The sequence below is a fragment of the Balaenoptera borealis genome, assembly GCF_965194805.1.
Source record: "Balaenoptera borealis genome assembly, chromosome: 11".
NCBI lineage: Eukaryota > Metazoa > Chordata > Mammalia > Artiodactyla > Balaenopteridae > Balaenoptera > Balaenoptera borealis.
In genome coordinates, this window is record NC_138868.1 from 100,784,963 (window position 1) to 100,808,528 (window position 23,566).

Below are 23,566 nucleotides of genomic sequence, written 5' to 3' on the forward strand. Positions count from 1 at the left end.
ACCCTCCCTTGCCATCATCCTTTTATTTTGAAGCTCTTCCTCATTCCCCTCAGGCACATAAAATAACCTCCTGTTTCTCCTGGACACAGCAATTTCAGCCTTCTCCCTCTCCACACCCCACCCGCAGACACACACTAGAGACCAGGGCTCCAAAGGTCTGGTTCTCTAGAAAGTTCTCCCCAGTTCACTCTCCCCAAATCCATCGATCATCTTTGTCTTCAAAACCGAGCTCTTTCTCTTATTAAATGATAAACTGGGGCATGTGACACATTTTAAGAGTTTATTTGAGCAAAATTTGATTCAAATCAGCCAGCGCCCAACTGGAAACGGTTAGGAGAGCTCCGTCACAGGAGCCTGGAAAGACATATAGAGAAGGTGAGGAAGCAAAGAAAGGAAATTATTGATTGGCTATAGCCTAAAGCTTAGTCAGCTGTTCGTGATTGGTTGTCCCTAGGTTTCCATTTTTTAACCTCAAGGCATGTACAGGCTTAGGCTTTGGTCTAAAGCATTAGACCAAAGCATTAGAGCCACTTCAGCCTAATGGCCTCCTTGTTTAATTAATTTAACGCTGTTTTCACACATTTCTGCTATTTGTGTCTTTGCTTTCTTCAAGTTCCTTGGGAGTGGTGGCTGGATTTTTACAGACATTTATACTCTATTATCCCCATCCTTGGGCAGTAGGTAATGACAAGGTCATATGTATAACTATGTCAAGGGAAGGAGTCACTTCTCAGCTATGCTGACTCACCTGGTGCTGAGAGAACCCTCAGCCATCTTTCCAGTATCCTTTGATGTGGACCCTAGGATGGGAAATTCATCTCTCAAGAGACTTAATTCAGAATTGTTCTTCCTAAATAAATAAATAAATAAAATTAAATAAAAACCACACAAAATTGTTCTTCCGTACAGAACCAACTGTCAATGGGTGTGAGTAGCGGGGGTGAGGGCAATGCCACCTCATCCCCACCCAGCTGTTCGTTTCAACTCAGCAGGATATAATCTATTAAGTGCAAGACTGGAGAATAGGTCAAAAGACACAACTATAATTTAGAAAAGGAAGTTTAAGTACCAAGATAGCTGCTGTAATGAAAGGTAGAAATTATCAACATCTCAAGAGAGGCATAAATCAAGGTAGCAGGGCTTTGGGGTGATTGAGGGGAATCTGGGCAGAATCAAGAAGTGACTTTTTACTTGAAGAGTGAGCGATGACTGGGGTGGGGGGCATTTTTATCTCATTTCGACTGGTGCAGGAAAATGGAAGGAGGATTTCTGGGGATCCTATGTCCCTATTAGAATGAGAGGTGGGCCAAAAGGCCAGACAGCCTGCCTTTTTCCCTTGTCTGGATGGCCCTGGGACCGCTTCAGGGCATCTGTTGAGCTAAAGCGTCACACAATTAAACCGAGTCCTTTCCTATTGGCTCGGTGGTACCTCGGCTCTCTAGCACCTAAAGCTGTGCTCGCCCTGTTATTGTATTGCAGAGGCTCCAAGGGAAGGTTGCATGAGCCTTAGATATGTAATTATTCAGGGGTTTTCAAAGAATTTCCAGCTTTAGTTCCTCCCATTCACTCCAACCCCAGGAGGGTGAGTCCTATTCTGTATTCCTGGGGAAGAGGATAACTTCCCATTGTCTTCCGACTGGAGGGTTTGTCCTGGAGTCTACATAACAATCAGGAAATTTCCAAGTTTTCGTTTCACACGCTTTGTGAGAAGGTTCTAAATGCTTTCTTCTTACAGAAGCTCAAGAAGTTGAGTTTCTGAGAGCTAGAGGCCAGAACTCGAGGGAAGCCTCTAAAACCTGCCCTCCTTCACAGGTCTTGAACCCAAAGCCCTCTTTTGAAAATTTGAAACCAAGTCCCTCATTCCATTTATCTTCCAGCAGAGCAGGGAAAACAGGATTTAACTCGTGAGCTCTGTAACATTACTCTCTACTTGAGCATCGCGCCTCGGCTAGGCGCCCAGGTGGACAGTGTTAGTTTACGGAGGGTTAAGGCAGGGCTGAGCTGTGCAAGAGGTGAGGACTTGGGCAACTGTCTTCTCCTTTCAGTCCTGGTTCTCACTGCTCCACCCCACCCAGGACTTGAAACACCAGCTCTTCTCTCTTTCTAATGGAGATATCAGATGTGGTAGAAAAAGTCAGAGAACCCCGGTTTGAATGTAAACCTTACAAACTACGTGACTCTGGGCAAGTCTGTCCTTCTGAGCCTTAATTCTCAAAATCTGTAAAATGGGCTGTTGATAATGCCTGCTTTGGTCCCCTCTAAAGGGTTGCTGTGAGATGAAATCCGTTAGACAACGCTGTTATAATGCAAATAGAAGTCACTGCTGTGTGAAAGTAAGTTACTACTATTTTCAGAACCCCCTCTTTGGATTTAATTTATTCAAGAGTGAGAATCTAAGCTACTTGTTCTATGTTCTGGGTGCATCTGTATTTTAAACCTCATCAGTTATCCTGGACTTTGCCTTAATTAGAGGCATTTTTAGCAACAGCAGGAGGAAGTTATTTCTTTGGGGCTGGAGGGTATTTCTAGCTCACGCTGGCTGGCGAGGTAAATGGTAGTTACTTGGCTAAAATGGTGTGGAAGAGGGAATAAAGTTTGCCACTCTAAGCATTGGCAAGGCGGTTCCTTTTCTGCTTTAGCGACTCAGAGGTCTGGTTGTGACTCAGGTTGGGCAGCTTTGGGAGAAAGAAGTGGTGGAGGGCAGATGGTGGTCAAGCTCTGAGATTCAAGCACATCTGCCTCTTGACCACTCCCCAGCCCTCACCACGAGGCATAGGGTGTCTTGCCCTCCCTTCATTCATACACAGATGTTCCATAAACGTCACTGGGTACCCACTGTGTGCCAGGGTCATGCTGAGCACTGGAAGCATAGACTTTGATCAAGTTGAACCTGGTTTTGCCCTCTTGCTGCTTGTAGTTTACGAGGAAAATGAGGTTGAATAAGTAATGTGACCAGAGAGAAAGTATCAAAGACTGCAGGGGACCTAGGGCGTTAGAGGAAGGTGGTGTAACCTAGACTAGGTGCAGAGGGGGGCCTCTTGGAACCTGAAGGATGCATAGAATTTGGCCAGGCCAGGGGCTGGGCAGGGAGGGAGGGTGAGGAGACAGATGCCAGCTTTAGGGAAGGCCAGGAGGGGAGAGAGAGAGAACAGAAAGAAGTCCACTTAGGCTTTTGGGATTTTTTCTTCTGCCTTCTTCTTTGTGACTGTCCTTGTTGCTATTTTAATTGTGACTCCATCTGGTTAAAAATGTGGGACACTGGTAACCTCTGGGTGGTTTTTCCTTAGCTCCATCTCTAGCTTTAGCTCAGGATGTCTTAGATGGGGCAGAAGGACAGAGGAGGGCAGTTTAAAGTCTGACCCTAGGCTCAAGACATTTTTTTACACAGTTATAAGTCTAGTGTAAATTTCCCATGCATCTTGATTTTCCTCCTGGTGTTGGGCAGCATCAAGAACAAGGCCATGGGGACTTCCCTGGTGGCGCAGTGGTTAAGAATCTGCCTGCCAATGCGGGGGACACGGGTTCGGGCCCTGGCCCGGGAAGATCCCACATGCTGCGGAGCAGCTAAGCCCCTGCTCCACAACTGCTGAGCGGCCCCCGCTCTCCACAACTAGAGAGGGCCCACACACAGCAACGAAGACCCAGTGCAGCCAAAAATAAATAAATAAAAATAAATTTATTAAAAAAAAAAAAAAAAGAACAAGGCCATGCAAGTTGGGGTGGAGGGGGAGGGGATCCTGCCTTCTCTCGATCTACCTTCCCACCCCAGTGTCGATGTTTTGGAGGCACGGAGGAAGTGGCGGCTTGTTTACAACCCAGATCCGGTTTTGAAGGTAGGAGGAACATGCTGCTCAATTGCACAATTCAGCCCTGGCCTGTGGCTGCTCCCATCTCATGCCCAGGTGGGGGTCCTGAAGGGGGCGGGGAATGGTCAGGGCTGCAAAGTCTCTTTTTATTTCACGTAGGAAGAAACCAATGCCCAGAGAGACCAGACGATCAAGGGCAAAAATCACACAGTAACTTAGTTACAGAGCAGGACTAGAATCCATGTCTCTAATGCCACCTGTGTCCAATACTTCTGTCTGGGGCCTTCACAATTTGCATGGTAATTTTATTTTACATACATTCTCTCCTCTGATACTCTCAGCAGTTCCGTGCGATAGGCAGGAATTAAGATCCTTATTTTGCAGATGAGAAAACTGAAGCTCGGAGAGATTGTTTGGTTATGAGGCTCCCACAGTCTCAGGGTTTGCTGATTATCCACCTTAGAACAGCTTGGAAGGTAGATAATGATTACAGAGGAGGGCTTTCAAGGAGTAAATTAACCATGTTTAAGCATTCTTGCCAGTTCTCCAGTATCCACGGTGCAAATCAAAATCAAAATCAGCAAGTAGCTGGTCCTGCCCTACTACTCCTTCCCTACAAATTGCCGTCTGAACCTCAAGCCAGCAGTTTGTGTGGGAAAAGCAGCTCCCTATCTTCAAATCCACTCTTAGGGGACACATGTTTTCTGCTGGAACTCTGACACTCGCTCTTGTAGAAAAGGTTCTCATTAAATATATGTTGAAATAAACAATAATTGAACCAGCTGCAGGGTGTTCTGACTCTAGCCACGTTCCCCTCATTTTCCCTTGGGGGTTAAATAGGGGTCCATGTGTCTTTGCTGCTGGTCTGGGGAGGCCACAGGGTGGTCCGCACCTGGTAAGGTGATACTGACAAGGCAGTGCTGGTCCAGATGGGGAGTGGGAGCTGGCAGTGGCTCAGTGGCTTTCCCAGAGGATAAGTGATTTGCTTAGTGGGGAGAACCGGGTGATTCTATGATTTTGGTGAGATGGACAGAAAAGCTGGGGGAGAAAAGCAGGGGTGCGAGGAGGTAGGGGACTGCAGAACGCGACGCCAGGTCCCCAGCAAGTCTGGCATGGGGTACGGGAGGGTGGTAGAAGGCTGGATTTAGGGAGGCAAGGAAAGGCTGTCCCTCCTTTGTCAGGTTGTCACCAGGGGTGGTGCTAGGTAAGGGAAGGGGGTCTGCTAAGCTAACTGGAGAGTCCTAGAGGGCAGGGGTAGGACGAGGAGCATTTTGGGGGCACTGAAATGACCATCCCCTCCTCCCTCTAAACCAAGGGCTTGCATGCAACTCTAGAAGTAGTCTCTCCTTCAGCCCTGCTTCCTCTGTCTTATCAAAAACCAGGGTTTGAGTCCAGAGCACAGTGAAACATAAAATGAAACAGAGGACAGGCCTTGGCTGCTCCCACAAACCTGCAGAAAAATATTGACCTTAGGTTTGCCTCTGCAGTTCCAACAGCAGTTTTATCTCCTTGTGTTTCAAAGAAGGTCTGGATCTTCCAGCTGCATGTAGGGTTGATTTAAAGTGCGTCCTCCCCACTCTTTGGGTGTCTGCCCCCACTGCCCCCAGTGGCAAGCTTTACCCCCTTGGGAAGGGGACTTGCAGCAAGCAGGGTTGGCTGTGGGCTGAAGGGACTGGTGTGCGTGCCCGTTTTGGGGGTGAGGTAGGGTGGCTCAGTGCTCGTTCACCCAGGAGGGGGTCACAAGTAAGCCACTGTGCTGGGGCCATGCGTCCCGCGCGGGTATTGTGTGTGCAAGGGACCATTGTAAAACTGTGTGATTGTTGAGGTGTGGCGAGTCCCTTGTCAGACGTGCCCTTGCTTTTACTGCCTCTGTGCCGGATGTATATTTACTGTGCTCCGGGCAGGGGCAGTTCAGCTCGATCAAGGGTAGTTTTGGTGCCCAGAGTTATTGAAACTGTGTGAGTTGCACCATGGGGGCGGGTTCATCTGGACTTTAACGTGCCCGCCGCGTTCTCGGAGCTAATTTTCTCTGGCTGTCCGCGCTCCCCCAGAGGTGGGGATGCGACAGCGGACGGCCGAGGTGGTCGTGTGGCGGGACAGGGGGCTGTGCGGTCGGGAGAGGAGACTGGCCGCGGTTGAGGACGACCTCGACGCGACCCGGCAGAGGAGGCGAGAACTGCAGGGAGGACGGGCGAGCCCCACGCGACTCCCGGTTGCCGCAGGGCGCACGGGCGACGAGTAGCGCCCGCCAGGGGACCGGGCCGCGCGCCCGCTGCCTTGACTTCCCCATCCCCTCGCGGGGGAGGGGCCGCAGCGAAGAAAGTGCGCGAAGGGGCCGCGGCGGCGAGCCTCCCACGTGACGGGGCCGCGCCGAGCAGAGCGGGACCCGGCGGCGGCGGGCGCAGCAGGGCGGCCTGGAGCCCCGGGAGCGGCGCGCGCGGCCCCGGCCCGGCCGGCGTCCCGGCCTCGCGCTGCACATTCTCTCCTGGCGGCGGCGCCACCTGCGGTCGCGTTCGCCCGAACATGGCGACACGGAGCAGCAGGAGGGAGTCGCGACTCCCCTTCCTCTTCACCCTTATAGCGCTGCTGCCGCCCGGGGCTCTCGGCGAGGTCTGGCCGCAGACGCTGCCCGGCGGCCGCGCGCCCGGGCCGCAGGATCGGGGCTTCCTCGTGGTGCGGGGCGACCCGCTCGAGCTGCGGCGTGGGGCGCGCGGGGCGCCCCGGGGGGCGGACGAGAAGCCGCTCCGGAGGAGACGGAGCGCTGCCCTGCAGCACGAGCCTATCCAGGTGTACGGACAGGTGAGCGGTCGGCCCCCGCCTTCCCCCGGCTCTCTCCTCTCCCTGCGCCGCCTCACCCCCGCATCCATCCTTGGCTGTCGCCTCCCAGGTGCAGGCACCGCTGGGGACTTCCCGGCTGGCGTTTGTTTTTTTCCCCTCCTCACATAGGAGTACAACCGTCAGCACTTGAATCGCCTTGATCTTTCCTTTTTCCTGTCGATTTTAGCAAACGGATTCCAGGGCACTCGCGGGGTGCACTGCCTGTTTCCCCAGGGTGTGTGCTCACCGGTGGAGTTTCCGGCAGGTATCGGAGGGGTGCAGCTTCATTTTCCGTGTGGATAAAAGACGGGCTTTCTTTCGTGTATCATCAGTTAGCAGCCGAGGCGAGCACCCTGCAGATGCAGTACGTTTACCCAGAACAGTCAGAGGAGGGGTTTCCACACTTACCGTTTTTAACCACAATTAAGGTGGGCAAACCTGAAAGCTTACTCTTAGGGTATAGTCAAAGCAAGAGGGGTGTGTGTGTGTGTGTGTGTGTGTGTGTGTAAGGGCTGAATTTTTTTTTTTTTTTTTGGTGGTGAGGGGTGAGGTTCTATCCGTTCCACACCCCTCCCCCTCCCCGCCTTTCAAAATATTGACTTTATTTTGGACAGGAATATCCCTCATGACACTTGGGAATTTGAAAGACTGCAAGAATTTGGTGGGCATTATTATTCAGTAAGTGATTTATTTCTATCTAGGCAATGGGTTTAATTAGATCATAAGGAACATGAATTTCACTTTTATGGCAGGACTTACTTCTGGCCATTACAAAGCGAGTTTGTGGGTTAGTATCAGCGTTGGCAAAATTAATTTGTCCGTGTTATTGCCTCATGAGACTCGCAGTCCTATGGTTGAGACTGACATCGGCAAAACTGGAAGGTTGGTGGGGGAGAAAAAGTGGGAACAGTGGAGGTGGTCAATTACATGATTTCTAGAGTCAAAATATTCCCTTCAAAGTAGAAATGGAAAGATGAGTCTGAATTCTGCATCTCTTCACTGATTTTCCTTTAGCCATTTCTTCTTCAGGAAATATACAGAGTTAAATGTTCAACCCTTGGAGCCAGGAAGAACGTTATAAACCGTCTCCCCTATTGTGCCATTTTGTTGATGACCACCAGAGCTGGGAAAGGTGAAGTGACTAGCCCAAGGTCACATGGGGCAGGGTTGCCTGCTCTTTAGTTTTTGTCTGCATTGTCTCAGTGACCTTTGAGTGATCAAATCGTCGCCCTCTCTTTATACAGTGCTTCTTAAATAACTTTTTTCTAAAGTAAAATGTATTGGCAAGAGAGGGGATAGGGATGGAGGTGAGAGGATGGGAGCATTTGCCTTCCGTCCACCATCAGCTCCTGGGCAAGAGCGTGTGCCAGTGGGCATATAACTGCTGGTGGGCATGGGCTGCTGAGGCCTGCCTGTTTGGCTCCCTCGTGGGTCCAGATCCTTGTTCCCTTCCCCACCCCCATCTGAAACTTCTTTTTTGTATTGTTGAAAGAAGTCAGCAAGGTCCTTGCTCCCCACAGGGATGCCAGCATCCTGATGGAGGATGGGGGAGGGAGAAAGAGAGGCTCCCTTGTTCCTTGAGGCTTCTCCATCAGCCCAGCTCTGCTGTGGGCTTGAGTCAGCTTTCTGGGGGCTGGGAGTGGAGAGCCGCGGGAGATGATCCCTTCCGGAGCTCAGGTCCCTAACATCTATAGTTTGGGCTGCGGGAACGGGAGGAGCTTCCTGGTCACAAAAATATGCACACAGGTGCCATTTCTTCCTTGGGTTTGGTTTGTGAAAGCTCCTGGGGATTTGGGGCCAGTTAAAGATGAACTGTGTTCTTCTTGGGAGGGACTAAAAAACCCTCGGCTTTTATATTTCTGAGCCAGATTGAGTTTGGTTCAGTGGAAGGTTGGAGAACTAGCCCTCGGACTCATAATGAGGAATTCCCACCAAGGGTGAGGACCCAGAGCAGTGTTTTTTCTTCTCTGAGGCCTCCTCCCTGTGCCATTGTTGTTGGTTGCCCTGAAGTTAATAAAACTGGGATTAACTGGAATCTGTAAGGATTTGAGTTAGATAGAAGGAAGGACTTCCTGGTCCTGGGCTTTCTGCTACAAATAGTGTCTGGTGCAGACCCTTTAGACTGCAAGCACAGGAATCAGTAACTGAAGGGGTCTGGCCTGTCCCTCTTGGAGCTCTGGTGGGCCGCCCAGCTATTTGGAACAATCTTTCTAGCAAAGATGTCCATTTGCCTCTGTTTTCCCTGGGACAGACCTGGTTTATACGTTGTCCCTGATGGTTATGAAAAGTGCTGTGTTCACTCAAAAAAGTGTCGGGATGCAGACTATAAATTAGATGGCCATTCTGCTTCTAGCCCTAAGCCAATTCCCACGTTATACTCCCCCCCAATCCCCGCCCTTTAACTTTGAAATGTAAGGAATTGCCATGTTTTTCCATAGTGTCACTTGAATTCAGTGTGATTCTATATAGGGATGGGGGTGCAGATGAGGGGGTGGGGAGAGTTTTCATCCCTGCTTTCAGAAAACTTAGAATTTAAGGAGGAGATAAAGCAGATGCAAATATACAGGCATGGAAATGTACCAGACAGGGGCAAGGAAACATGGACGTGATACACCAGCCACAACTCTTCAGTGGGGTGTGAGTGGGTTGTTTGATATGGGAGGGCATGGGAGATGGAGTGATAAAGGGTCAGTGGGCTCAGACACTCTGCAGCTTCTTGCTCTCTGACCTTTGAGTGAGGTTAAGAGGATGCCTGGCAACACAGATTAGGGCTGGAAGCAGAAGCTGCCTGACGGAAGAAGCCCCAGGGGTGATGTTCAGGCCACCAGCTCCAGGGAGGGGAGCAAGAGGGCTTTTGCATCTGAGAAAGAGCCCTGTGTTGCAATCAGTGTCAGTTCTTTTTCTCTGGCTCTGCTAACCTATGGAGTAAACTAGGCTTAGTTGTGTCCCTTCTAAAACAGGCCAGATCCAAGAAGGGGGATTCCAGAATTCTTGTCACACTGGATTTCCTCCTGATTTTATGTCAGCTCCATGCCTCTGTGCCACCTGCTTTTCCCTCTGCCTCAAATGGTCTTTCCCCTGTTTCTTTCTTTGCTTGCAAAACCCCTATTCCATTTTTCAGCATCCAAGGAGTACCTCTTAGTATTCCCAGGCTCTGGTGGGAAGAGTTCTTTTGAGCTTGGTTACAGCACTGACTGCCTGGTGTTCTGATTGCTTGTTTAACTGTTTCATCTCCCTGTTTGCTCCTTGAGGGCATGGATCAAGTCTCTCCTCTGTGTCCCTGGCACTTGGGAGGCCCTTAATGAATATTTGTGGACCAGCTGCCCACCTGGAAAGAGAACGGCCTAGAGGGTAGGAAGCACATCCAAGTTATAGAAAAGGTATTTATAAGGAGGACTGTCGTGAGCCCACAATGGAGAGTGGAAATGAGTTGGCTCAGGATGTGGGTCGGGGAGCCCTGATTTTCCTGTGCTATTCTGGGGTTTATTTTGAATGAAGAGCTGGGATTCTATCATACAGAATGCTCTCTTTTAGGGCCATCATGGTATTGCTAATGGTATTGTTTTGGGGAAAAATCCTTTGGAATGAAGCGCAAAGCCTAACAGGATTTACAGGTTTATTTTCCTTCCAATGAGCTCTCTCTTCATAATTCCTGCTTTTTAGAGTCCAGGGAGTATTCAGTGTCCTGATTTGAGACTGAAAATAAAGTGTCTGTTACAGCACAAGGCCCTGAGACAAAGAGCCTCCTTTGGGGGTGGAAGACTGTGTAGCTTTAGATCTCTTTGGGGTAGATTCTTGTATGATACACTTGCTTGGGAAAGAATTGGCTGGTTGATTCTGAAGTTAGGATGTTTGACCTGTATGCTTCCAAAAGATGAGAAGGCAAAGCATTTGCGGTTTCAAGTTGACTTCTTCCGCATAGGTGAAGGATTCCTTGGCGTTTTGGGTTGGCTTGATCAGGGGTGCGACCTTGAAAAAATTCCTGGTCTCACTTGGCATCTTTTCTTGGGCACAGTTCTTGGCTCGGTCTCTGGCCACTGTTTAATAGCTGGCCCTGTCTCGGGGCGTGGCAGGTGGAGGCTTTGAGAGGTGGAAGGGATGGGAGGCAAAGGGACAGGGAAGGGGAGTGAGGAGATGGAGAATGAAAGGGATGAAATGGAAAGCCATCCAGTCTGTTTATTTAGCCTTCAGTAGGTAATGCATGTTTGCAAAACAATATTTGAACAAAAGAGTATGTAGTGAGAAGTAAATTTCTCTCCCTTACATGACCCCATTCACCCAGTGTCCACGGTCATCAGTTTTTTGTGTGTCCTTCCAAAAACGTTCTACACATTTGTAACCTATATGGACATAAAATTTGAAACTTGAAATATCAGCGGCTTTCTATTATCCCTAGCCCCTGATATCATGAATAATGACATCAGCTCCAAAATATATTTATGGCATAATTACTGTCAATAGGAAGGGAGCTACCCGAAGTGTCAGAGTATAAAATAGATTGTTACTTCTCCTCCGGGCCAGGGTGGGAAATACCAGTCCACTTCAAGGATGCCGGCCAGCTAGGGCCAGGAGAGCAGCGTTATATAGCCCTCTTGTCACCTGGAAAGGTGCTGGAGGGCAGTTCCCTAGAGATGTAGAGCCCAGGTTTGTGAGAACATCAGAATACTGAGATCACGGATCTTGGCTTTAACTCATGTTCTTTTCGAAAACGTTTTCTTTAGATTCTGTAAAGTGGAGTTAATAGTATGCTTAATAAACGGCTTTGAGACCTGGGATCCAGGAGGCAGATTCCGACAGCAGTGAACATCCCAAAGCAAAAAATGGATGCTGTAGGAACATTTCATTGTCGTATTTTGGGCTGTTCCTCCTTAGAGATGACGGCCATCTTGGTAGTGTCATTGTTTAATCCCAGGGCCAAGGATGGATGGAGCCAAGCCTTGTACTATCCCCTGTAATGGACAGACACAGGAGCATGCAAATAATCTGGAGAGCAGGTAACCCAAAGAATAACCTATTTGCCTTTGCTATGTATTTATTTAGTGGTGTTGTTTTTTTCTTAAGGATCAGTTTACCTTCCTAATTAAATTTTGCTTAGGTGAATATTAAAATGAGTTTGCATTCTTTGAGCAGCTGATATGCAAAATGGCCGGCATACCTGTGTTAAGGGAAAGCCAGTTTGGGGTTTAGAATTTTTGATAATAATTCAGATGTAGATAATTTGAGAGTTGACCACGTAGAAATATATTAAAACGAGGTATTATAGTAACCTTTCCTCCATTTTTTTTAGGTTCAGGTGTGATGGAACGTAAAGGAGAGCTCACTGCATTTTGGTTTGAATGTTCATTAGTATTTCAGCAGAAGTGGTCTGGGCTGCAGGACTGAGGCATCTTTGTCGAGCACAAAACCTTCCTGTGCATTCCCTAGGTATGCCGGAATCCGTTGGCACATGGCATATTCAGTCCAGCCATGTAAATGCAAAAATCAATTTCCCTCAGTTTAAAATGAGCTGCAGTTAATTTCGACCTAATTTACTGGTTTATCGACCTGTGAACCTTGGGTCTTCGAAGAAGTGGCATGGGCAGCCTTCTAGCATCCAAGTGGCTGATGATGCCGTAAATCAGAGAAGGTGGGTGGACTGCTGATTAAGATCAAGATTTGGGTTTCCTCCCGTGTTACTGTGAGACCCTCAACTTTTTATTGTAACATGAGGAATGCTTTGAGCGTTTTGGGCTGGGTTCCATAAAAATAGGACTGCATAAGTTACATGACTTTTGTAGTCATGACCACAACAGGGAGTTAAAAATAATTACAAAATTCTGTTATCCACTGCGTTAATTGTTAATAATCATGGTAACATCCATGGTCATGTCACTGCTTCTGGCCAGGAGCTGGAAGGGTTTATCTTCCTGACGTCGTGTCAGGTCTTCTCTTCAAAGGATCTTCCCGCCATGACAGAAATATTCTGGATCTGTGCTGGCCAGGGTGTCCGCTAGCCATCTGTGGCAGTTGAGGCTTGAAATGTGGCTGGTATGACCGAAGAATTGAATTTATTTTCCTTTCATTGAATTTTCATCGAGTTAAATTTAAGTTGAAACGGCCCCATGTGGCCCTTGGACAGCATAGCTTTAACCGGTTGCGTGAAGTTCCCTTTCCCAGTGGTGGCAACTGGTGCTTCACCCAGGGGAGAAGCTTGTAGCCACAGCAAGGCCTGTCTTGGTTTCCACCACAAACGGGGGAGGGAAAGCGAGAGTTGAGGGCTGCTGTCTGAACCTGAGGCTTTGGTGGCTGCTGGCTGCCAGGTTGAGTGTGGGGAGACCCTGGCCTTTCTTTCCCGGGTAAGGCTGCATCAGGGGGTGTGGTGGAGGGTGCCGTGGGTGCCCTGTTCATCTTAGCAGCTGCCTCTGCACAGCTGTCTCCTCCCATCAGGGACCCGGGCACTGGAGGCTGACCTGTGTGCCTTCACTTTTGATGTGGCTTTGCCCAGACAGCCCACGTGGCCCGGGTGGTGTGCAGACCCTGTGCATCTGTTTAGCCGAGAAAGCTGTAGCTGGTGCCTTAATGTGCGGGCCACCTCCCCACCCCTGCCCTCCGCTTCCTGGGCTCGCCTTGTCTTCCCTCAATGCAGCCAGGTCTGTCTTCCGTCCCTGCAGCCCTGCAGGCTGGCATGAAGACAAACAGTGTGGGCGTGGGCGTGGGGTCTTCATCACCGCCTGGGACCCCCGCCTCCCGCCAGCCCTCTAACCCCGCACGCCGCTGCCGCTGCAGGCGCTCGGCTCGGCAAATCGGGACCCTTCACCATGATTTATCTCCAGTCCCCTGAATTAGATGCAAAACACCACTACAAATTCTCAGAAAGGCAGGCTGATGTGATTACGTCCCAAATTGGAGTGGCAGACAAGGGCAATAAAAAGATGTACTTGTATCATATTCCTGTTTTGTGCCGTGTAGGGACCAACGTGTGGTTTATTATCTCCCTCCCCCTCCCTTTGTTTTCGTTTTTCAAATGAGGAAAGTAACCAATATTACATCTTTTATTTAGAAAAGAAACTAGCCTGTTGAATAGAAACCCTCTGCCCCCAAATAACTGGATCGAAGGGGGGAAGATGGCTGGGTTGATTCTTACCTAAATAAATGAGGGTTTGAGCCAATGGGTGGGTCCTGAATGGCGATTTTAATGTGTTAGTTGGGACTGAGGTGAGATCCAGTCTACTTTGATGGTCTGGGGAGCTGAATAGTGTCAGGGTGAAATTCTTCACTCTTAGGAAACCTCTGCGTCCAGAAGAAATTGGGAGAAGCTGGGATAATCTGATGGAGCTTGGAGGGCCGGGGTTAAAAATAACCCTGGGAGTAAAAGCCAGTTTAGGGACTGTCTCTGGGGAGCCTGGCGTGGGTGCATCTGAGAAGAGCCATGTATGGGGGAGGGGCCCAGATAGTAAAGGACTCTAGTTCTCTGTTAGCCCAGGGGATACAGGCAAGACGTTTCCATGTGGGTCTATGCCAGGGGCCTGGGGAGAAGGCCTGCCCCAGGGTCCCAGCAGAGGAAGGTGCCAATGGCAGGGAGTGGGGACAGAGGTGGCTGGGTGGGGCCTGTGAGGCTGTGGGAGGGTTTGGAAGAGACTTGAAATGTTTTAAAGCTGTGCTCCATTAATTGGGTAACATGAGACTGTGTACCTATAACCTACCTCATCTGTATGTATTTAGTTCCCTGAAGTTCTCTGAATAGTTCTTTAAAGCAAATCGTGCAGTTAACTGTGCACGTGGTTTGCTGGATTGGGCGAGGTGTGCTGCTGTGGAGGTGAGGCAGCGGTTCCTGCAGAAACAAGCCTCGGACCTGGAGAGGGGAAGAATTCAGGAGTGGATGTGGAGAGCTGGATGGAGGAGAAAGGCTGTCATCACAGGGTTGCGGAGTTAAGCTGGTGGGGGGGGGGTGCCCAGGGGCTTCTCCTGCCCTCCTGGTAGCAGAGACATCTCACAGGACTGAAAGGTTGGCCTTAAACCACTGGTAAGGTGAGGTCTTGAGGTGTTTGGTTCTGGGATGTCATGTAAATACTTTCCCCTTGGGGCAAGGGAAGTGCTAGAAATCAGTGCCACCTCTGCGTTGGTTGGTTCGTTGGAGCCTTGGGAACCGGAGCTTGGGTTTCCCCACGTTTCGAATCTTGGGTGTGGAGTGAGGGGAAGGCTGCCTGAGCGCAAGGCTTGGCCACAACTGGCTTCTTTTTTTTTAATAAATTTATTTATTAATTTATTTATTTTTGGCTGTCTTGGGTCTTCGTTGCTGTGCGTGGGCTTTCTCTAGTTTCAGCGAGCGGAGGCTACTCTTCGTTGCGGTGCACGGGCTTCTCATTGCTGTGGCTTCTCTTGTTGCGGAGCGCAGGTTCTAAAGTGCAGGCTCAGTAGTTGTGGCACACGGCCTCAGTAGTTGTGGCTTGCGGGCTCTAGAGCGCAGGCTCAGTAGTTGTGGCACACGGCCTCAGTAGTTGTGGCTCGCGGGCTCTAGAGCGCAGGCTCAGTAGTTGTGGCACACGGCCTCAGTAGTTGTGGCTCGTGGGCTCTAGAGCGCAGGCTCAGTAGTTGTGGCACACAGCCTCAGTAGTTGTGGCACGCAGGCTCAGTAGTTGTGGCGCACGGGCTTACTTGCTCCACAGCATGTGGGATCTTCCCGGACCAGGGCTCTGACCCGTGTCCCCTGCATTGGCAGGCAGATTCTTAACCACTGCGCCACTAGGGAAATCTCCATGACTGGCTTCTGAGCTTGACCCAGACATGCAGTGTTTCACCAGTGTATGTATGTATGTTGTTACTTCCTGCTCTTAGGCCTCAGTGTTCCAATCCTGGTGATGCTCACGGTAATTTTTTATGTGCTGCCATTTTGTGAAGAATGGTTTATTTTGGTATAAAGACCATACCAATAACAAGAGGAAATAACGTTTTAGCATTTTGAAGTTTATGAAATATATTCACGGATAAGATCTCATTTGATTTGCAGGTAAGCCTGTTTATTTATTTGTTAATTTTTTTTTTAGCAATGTGAAAGGAAGTCTTTATTTGTTTTCTAGGGAGGACTAGTAGCCAGGATCACTATTAAAGACTAAATCTTAATAAGAGGCATCCATACATTAAAAGAAATACCAGCACATATTTTTATTCTGTAATAATTTTGTCTCTCTCCCCTTTTGACATCCCTAAGAAATCCACTTTGCCAAAGAATAACTTTCCCCCTGCAGAGCTTTTCCAGTACATGTCAACACAGTGAATTTTCCCTCCTTTAGTAATAAAGCAGAAGTGTCCAGGGCACCTTCTGTGGCCAGGCTGGTGGGCAGCTGGGATGTTGGTTGGCAAGACCCTGAATTGTGTGGATGTTGCTCATAGGGTGGTGATGGTTCGAGCAGAACTTTCCACTGGCTCTGTGGTGTCACACATCTTCAGGTAAGATTTTTCTCTGTTCACAGATGAGTATCTTGAGGCTCCAAAAGGCAAACGGACGTCCCCCAAGTTGTGCAGCCCATCAATCATCGAGACCAGGACTCAAACCCAAGCCTCTGACTTGTCTCAGATTTACGGTGGCACCTTTCCTTCTTGTAAATATTCCAGTGAACGCCTTGCTTTCAGCCAGGGGTCCAGTGGCTGTGATCTCTTTTGTTCCCCCTTCAAAACCTAGAGATCTCATATAATGCCACCCTTTCCTTGGCTCTCCTGGCTACACTAGTTTACTTTTAACTTTTCAAATTTGTCAAGTTCCAGGTCCCTCCCCGTTCCTGGATTTCGCTCTGTTCTTCCTCTGGATCTGTCTTTTCTGTTCTCCATCCCTTTTGCCCTGGACTCCTCCCTCTTCATCCTTATGGTACCCATTGGGGGTCTTGTCTTCAGTGCAGCCCTGCACTTGGTTATGCCCCCCCCCCGGCTCCCACATTTAACATCTGTAAGCATTATTCATGAAATTAATTGTTTAACGTTTGTTTCCCCTACTGATTTAAGAGTCATGAGGCAGGACCTAGAAGTCTGCTGTTTCTTTGACACCTAGTAGAGCATCTGGTATGTAGTAAGTGCTCAGTTAATCTCTGCTGAATGAATGAGGTGGGGGGCTATTTATGGTGGAGCTGCAGAGCCAAAGTGGAGGGTCAGGGAAAGTGGATGTTCTGGAACCATCCTACACAGGTGAATCGTGATTTAAGGCTTGTCCTGGTTCAGGGTGTCCAGCAGCCAGTAGACACCGGTGAGGGGCTTGCTGTGCTCTCAGTGCTGTGTGCCCCACTCTGCGGTCCTGGGTTTTAAGGCAGATGGAAACCCCACTTCTAGATCTTTCTTTGGGTTTAACCCCATCTGCAAGGTGTGGAAGGTGGTTTAGATGTTCCCTGAGCTTCCTTCTGGCCCAGATATTTTCTTCTTTTTCTTACTTGCCAACTGGTGAATTAAGGGGTGATTATTTTCATGACAAAGAGATTTTTCACAGTTGTTTTTTTTTTTATAGGGAGCCCTCCCAGAACAGCAGAGCAGGCTATTTGCTAAATGACAAAGTGGGCTTCACCAGGAGGGAGTGGCAGATAGAGGTCAATGGCGGGTGGATTCTACTTGCCGAAGATTAATCAGAACTAAAGTCTCTCTGAGCTGATATTTTAAGTCAGGAAGAGGCATATAAATAAATCTCAAGAGAGCTCATTACTCTAGTTAAGGAGATTATAGTGAAATGCTAAGTTTTTTAGTCGGAGGTCTTTCTCCCTTTGTTTCCTTGTCTGTGAAATGGGCAGCCTGCATTGATCAGAGAAGTAGTTAACGAGTTCTCTGGGTGAAGCATCAGTGAGAAAAGTCAAAGGAGTGAGTGGAGAGGCCAGGACAGGGCCTCTCTGCGGGGAGAGAAATCTAGCTCTTAAACTAGATTTCAGCTCTCCTTCGGAGGTGGAGAGTCCAGGGAGGGAAATGAGCTTACTAAATATAGTGGGAACACAGTCTCAAAAGGGGACATGGAAGGGTGATTTGCATAACCAGCATTTAGGTCGTGCAAACAGATGGTCTGAGAAACCTTGTTATGCTTGGACCTTGGGTGTCTGTCTTTGGTTTCCTCGGGTCCGTCCTGCAGCACCGAGGATTTAACAGCTACCTCTGTCCTCGCAGCTGAAGGACAGGATATTTGTTTTATACTTCACTGTAGAATTTTAAAAATGCTTTTTTGTATTTCACTGCTAGTGAGGCAGAGGAATGAACCAGGCTGCCTTATTTGTCCTTCTCATCCTGTGTTCTGGAAAGAAGGAGTGGTGAGGGCTACAGGCTGTGGGTGTCTAGGACATCCTGATCTTTGGGTTTGACCAATTTGAGAGACGTAATGGCAGAAGAAATGAATGGAGATGGCATGAGACCCGTTCCATTAAGGGCCCCCATCCTTCTGAATAAGACTCAATGACTATACAGATTTTGGTGGGTTTTATTGTAAATTTCTTATTACTTGTCAGACTTGTCGCGCTGATTTCCCCCAGAAGCTCTCTGTGTACTCTTGACAGGTGAGAAGTGAGTAAAGAGCCCCAAAGGGTACCTAGCCCTGAGTGGGCCTCACTGTATAAGCAATCACCACCTTCCCACAACGAGCAATTTCTTTGTCCTCCTTCTATTTCTAACAACCCAGAGCTTGGAGCTTGGGTGGCAGCAGCTTCTTCCCCCTCTCTGAAGAATGAAGCAAAACACTTAACCTCTCTGGAACACCGGGGCCTGCCAGGAGACTGAGACAATGTGTGGGTTGACGGGGACCCAGGTGGTGACTGTTGTGAGCTGGGAAGTGGACGCTAGCCCTGAGCCTGTGGCCATTTCTCCAGCCAGGGACCAGCCCCGCAGGGACGCTGTGGCTTTGCAGGTGCTGCTGACAGCATTTTGAAGGATTGCTTTGACCAGAGACCCACTCCTCAGCCTGCCTTCTCCATGACTCACCCGAGCTGCATATTTTGATAGCATGAAGGATCGAGGTGGGGGAAAGAAGCATTTCTTACGAGTGGGAGCTCCTAGGTATTGCATCAGCAATTGAGAAGTGTAATGTTCTTTGCAGGTCATAGACAGAGGCTTTTAAAAAAATTGAGATGAAATTCACATAACATGAAAGTAACCATCTTAAAGGGAACAATTCAATCCGGTGGCGTTCAGTACATTCACGATGTTATGCCACCACCATCTCTATCCCGTTCCAAACCATTTTCATCACTCCAGAATAACACCTCTTACCCTTTAAACAGTTACTCCCTATTCCCACCTCCCGCCAGCCCCTGGCAACCAGCAATCTGCTTTCTGTCTCTGTGGATTTACCTGTTTTGGATATTTCATATAAGTGGGATCATGTAACATGTGACTTTTGTGTCTGGCTTCCTTCCCTTAACGTAGTGTTTTTGAGGCTCATCCACGTTGTGGCATACATCAGGAGATCATAGGGTTTTAACAACTACCTGGGACACCCAAAGACAAACCCTCACGGAAAGAGTGAGGCCTCCAGCCACTGTCATTCAAGCCCCAGGTTCTGCCAGGAGGAAGGGAGTGAACTAGATTCATCGTTCCCTAAATAAGCTACATTAGAGACACCAGGGGCGTGTCCTTTAAAAATACCCATTCCTGGGCTCCAGTCAGAGGGTTCTGAATCAATAGGGCTGGGGTGGGGCCTCTCTGGGGACTCTGGTTGTTAGCTGGGTTTGGGACCCCTGAACCGGATGACTTCTGGGGGGCTACCTTGACTCTTAACGATCTGCCTGTGATCTTAGCAGAGGCCTGAACCTCCGACCCTGATGCTGTTTGTTGTTTATGAGGCAGTTTCTCTGTGCAGAGACTGCTGTGGCATGTGATTTTCCCGTTTGCCTTCTGAGGGGGAGGCATTGGGCCCCCTCCCTGCTGCTTTTTTACAGCTCCAATTAATTGTGGCTCATTTATCAAGCTCCACCTACGCCCTGTGAGCTGGAGATCCGAGAGGGAAGGTTGTTCACGCTCCGGGGTTGTAGTTAAAACTGAATGCACATCAAGGTTACGTTCTGGAAAAGCCACCCTCCTATCGGCTCTCACTCCCTCCCAGACTGGTGTCTTCTGGGTCCATGTGTGCCCACTCCTCTCCATGCGGTCTTTGGGACCCGAGTGAGCAAGGCTGATAGGAGTGATCTGGAAATCGGGAAGCCTGCAGCTGCACCAAGAGGGCTGGTGATGGGGGAGGCTAGGGGCTGAAGCCGGGAGGAAATCCCTGGGGATGGAAGAGGACCCAAACGAACCGGAAACCACCCACAAAGTGCAGGGACCCAGCACTGGCACCTGCAGGTGTTATGATCGCTGGGAGCTGCTCTTGCACCTCTGGTTGCCTGGTCCCCGTCCATGGAGGGCCTGCTTTGCCTTCCTCCCTTTCTCCTGGGGTGGGGACGAGGGGATGGAGACCAAGGGGGCATGGAGAGGCGGAAAGTGAGGCCAGAGAGCACGATAATGTCTTTGCCTTAGTAAACCGGACAGCTTGCCAGCCTGCCTGGTGCGTGCTGGATTCCCACAGCTGACTCTGCACTGTGCTCTGGGGGGATGGGCACCTGGGCTTTCGTGGGGATCAGCCTCAGCCGGGCAGGCAGCTCCCCAGGGAGTTACTTCCTGGCCAGGAGGTGTTCGGGCTGACACCCCGCCAAGGGAAGGAGCTGAGCTGTCGTGTGAGTTGCCTGGTGGCCCTTGGACCAGACGTTCCTTGCCTGAGACTTTTTTTTTCTCCCCGCTGGGCTACCCTTTTAGGAGTGAAAGGGACATCTAATAAAATCTTTTTTTTTTTTTAAAGGTGTTTCACCAAGCTCGCCTTCTGGGCTTGCTTTGTAAAAAAGCCCTTGGATGTTCGGATGCCTCCTTTGTGCTGCTCTCACCCCTTCACCTCTCCTAGGATTGGTTGAGGGGGCCCCATAAATCTCATGTCCTCTGAATAGAAAGACTTGAGCAAGTTGTGTTCAGTCCTTGTTTCCGCTCTGATCACTGTAGGCTTTGTAACCTGCTCCGAGCGTTATTTGATTGTGAACCTGCCCATGGGGCTGTTGTGAGGTTGCCCGAGTGCAGCATTGCTGGGCTTTAAATCTCAGACCCTGGATGAACTTAGTGATTCTTCCAGGTTCCAAATCCTTTTCGACTGACATTTGCATAAATCCTCAATTTATTCCCCTCTGGTTCTAAGTGTGAGGATGTTTTGGAGGGAGAAGGCTGTTAGCCTGAATTCCCAGGGCACCTTTGCCTGGTGGGCTTCTGATCCGTCGATGCTTCCAGATTCTTCCCAGGGGCGAGGGCCGGCAGGAGAGGGGGAGAGGGAGGGCTGGAGGAAGGCTCTGCAGCTGGTGGCGATTCCCTTAGCTGCTTTCCCCCTGAGCATCTGGAAGAAATAATTTACTTATTTCTATTTTTTGTTTGCACGTCTCTGTCGATGCCTGCCTGGACTTACCTCTCTGGGAGTGAGAAGGAACGTTTTGGAATGACATATTTTCCTAAAAAAAAAAAAAAAAAAATCCAGGGTCTTTCTGTTTAAAGAGGCCTCATTTCACCTGTTTCCCCAAAGAGCTTGGGTCCTGGATCAAATTAGGTGCAGGTGCTTAAGACCCAAAGCAATGTAGTTAAGGATTAGCTCTTTTGTTATTCTGTCAGCCAAGTTGGTGGCACAGGTGTTTCCCTTCTCCCTTCAGACGTCTGAGAGCACTACAAGGAGTGGGCAGGAGGAGGAGGGGAAAGGAGAAAGCAGCTGTGGGAGGGAGGGGAGGGGGAGGGGGAGGGGGGAGGGGAGGGGGAAGGGGGAGGGGGAAGGGGAGGGGAGGGGGGGGAGGGGGAAGGGGAGGGGAGGGGGGGGAGGGGGAGGGGAGGGGAGGGGAGGGGAGGGGAGGGGAGGGGGAGGGGAGGGGAGGAGAGAGGGGAGGGGAGGGGGAGGGGAGGGGAGGAGAGGGGAGGGGACGGGAGGGTTTTCTGCACTGAGGGCCTATCAGCTCAGGTGTGTACTTTGCATGGGCCCGGGAGGTGGGGTGGGCGGGGTAAGGTGGGGGTGGGGAAGCATGCTGGTGGACTCTGCAGAGGCTCCTGGGAGTCCAGAAGCTCGCTTTCCTTCTCCTGTTAGCGAGACAAGCCGAGGTTGAAGGGGCCGATGGAATAGGCTTCTCCCAGGCATTGCTTGTGCTCTGGATTTTGGAGGGGGGGGGGGACTTGTCCTGAACGTTCACACCAGCTCTCAGAATTTTTGTGAGTGTGGTCATCAGTTGGCTCTTCCCACACGGAGGGGGGTGGGGTGAAACGGTTGCCTCAGATGTGCCAAGATGCCAGCCCCTGAACTGTCCGTCAGTGACGGGTGAAAGGAAAAATAAGAGGAATGGAGTTAGCTTTTCATAAAGCAGAACCTGTCGGAAAGAACTGTTCTTGATTCTGAGAGTCTGTCTTTCCTTTTCCTCAGTTTTCCGCGTTAAAACGTCCTTTCTTTGAAACATGACGGTGATTCTAGATGGCGGTTGTATGGCTTTGGAGGGGGGCAGATACGTAACAGGTGAATCCCAGGAGCTCAGTGGTGTGAATGCATCTCCCAATTATGAGAAGTTCAAAACAAGTGGAGGGCCTTCTCCTCGGGGACTCGGGCTCCTTCTGTCCTGTGGCCCCATTCTCCTCTGGGACTCTGGGGTCCTGAATGCAGCCTGCGGGTAGGGAAAGAGAACAGGGCCGTGTAGGGCCACACCCCACCGTAAGGCCTGGGCCACCAGTCTGCTGTGTCCTCACGAGGCCGGGGACAGAGATCCAGAGAACAGCCAGCCACGCTCTGACACGGTGGCTGTTTTCATTAATGTTCTTTCCTGGCAAAGTAGAGGTGGCCGACCAATCCTCTGCTGGCCTGCCTAATTCATCTCCATTTTCCTGGTTTACAAAACCCAGAAGCCTGGGAACTACTGTTCGCAATAAACCGAAGGTCATTTCTGTGGAGTCCTGGAAAATATTTCCTTACTTGGAGTACTTCAGAAGTAACTAAATAAAGCTGATGTTTTCCTTTTGTTCCTCCTTGTTATGAGCTAAGGATAAGCAACGTCACCTGGAGGCCAGAGAGAACCAGTTTGAACAGAAGTTTGAGAGCATGTGGTCTTTCTGGCTTGTGTCCCTTTTTTAAACGAGGAAGATGCTTCAGTGTTTTGGTTTCACATCTGAAGAGTGCATGTCCCATGTATGGAGTAAGGATGAGAATAACCAGAGGTTGATTTCAAAAAGGACAAAAATAAGCCATGTTATTGGTTATGCCAGTGAGAGCCTGAGAAGATTTTTTGCAATCCGGTTAATGCCAAACGGCAGAGGGCTAGTGTTTCTTCTTGGGGAAGTTGAGTCTGGTGGAATCTGCAGAGAGGGGAAAACAGGCCACCCTGGCCCGGTGCTCCAGGTTGTAAGCACTGTAGTCATGACAGAGGGGGAGAGAGTCTTCCTTTAGCAAGTTGGTGGCCGTCACTCATCATGGGTCCTAATTTCTGCGTTGGTTTGATCTCTTTCAGGTTAGTCTGAATGATTCCCACAATCAGATGGTGGTGCACTGGGCCGGAGAGAAGAGCAACGTCATCGTGGCCTTGGCCCGGGACAGCCTGGCGTTGGCGAGGCCCAAGAGCAGCGATGTAAGTGTTGGTGTCGCTCTGGGCGTTCCTCTGTGCGGCCGGGACGCCCTTTTCTCATCCATCGGGGTGATCACGCCAGACGAAATATGGGGTAACTGGGAGAATCCGGAAAATAACTTATATCCCTCATTTGCTGAACACGGGGTGGCGCAGCCAGCGTTGCCAGGAGACCCATGTGATGTGTGGTGACTTTTGTGCAGTGGTAGGGTGTGATCTGGATCGTTGCATGTGCTCAGCAGAATGCCGGAGGTGCGTTCCTGGGCAGAGCTGTCGTTCGGCAGTGGAGCCCGATGGAACCGAATGGGTCTTTCCCATGTGCTGATTTCTTCTAACCCGTTACAGGTGGGTGAGTCCTTG

The 23,566-nt window shown here is 49.9% G+C and overlaps 1 protein-coding gene across 4 annotated transcripts in view; it reads left to right on the plus strand.

The window, feature by feature from the left end:
- The first annotated feature begins 6,246 nt into the window (after positions 1-6,246).
- The window catches only part of SORL1 (sortilin related receptor 1), a 162,333-nt gene continuing 145,013 nt past the window's right edge, over positions 6,247-23,566 (plus strand). The window contains exons 1-2 of one of the 4 annotated variants that reach the window (XM_082339794.1): positions 6,247-6,605; positions 23,093-23,209. In XM_082339794.1, the coding sequence (XP_082195920.1) occupies positions 6,330-6,605; positions 23,093-23,209 (393 nt within the window). In that variant the 5' untranslated portion in view covers positions 6,247-6,329. Of the gene's footprint in view, positions 6,606-21,925; positions 22,111-23,092; positions 23,210-23,566 lie in introns of those variants that run through there. The other 3 variants (XM_082339795.1, XM_082339793.1, XM_082339796.1) reach the window with 3 other exon arrangements.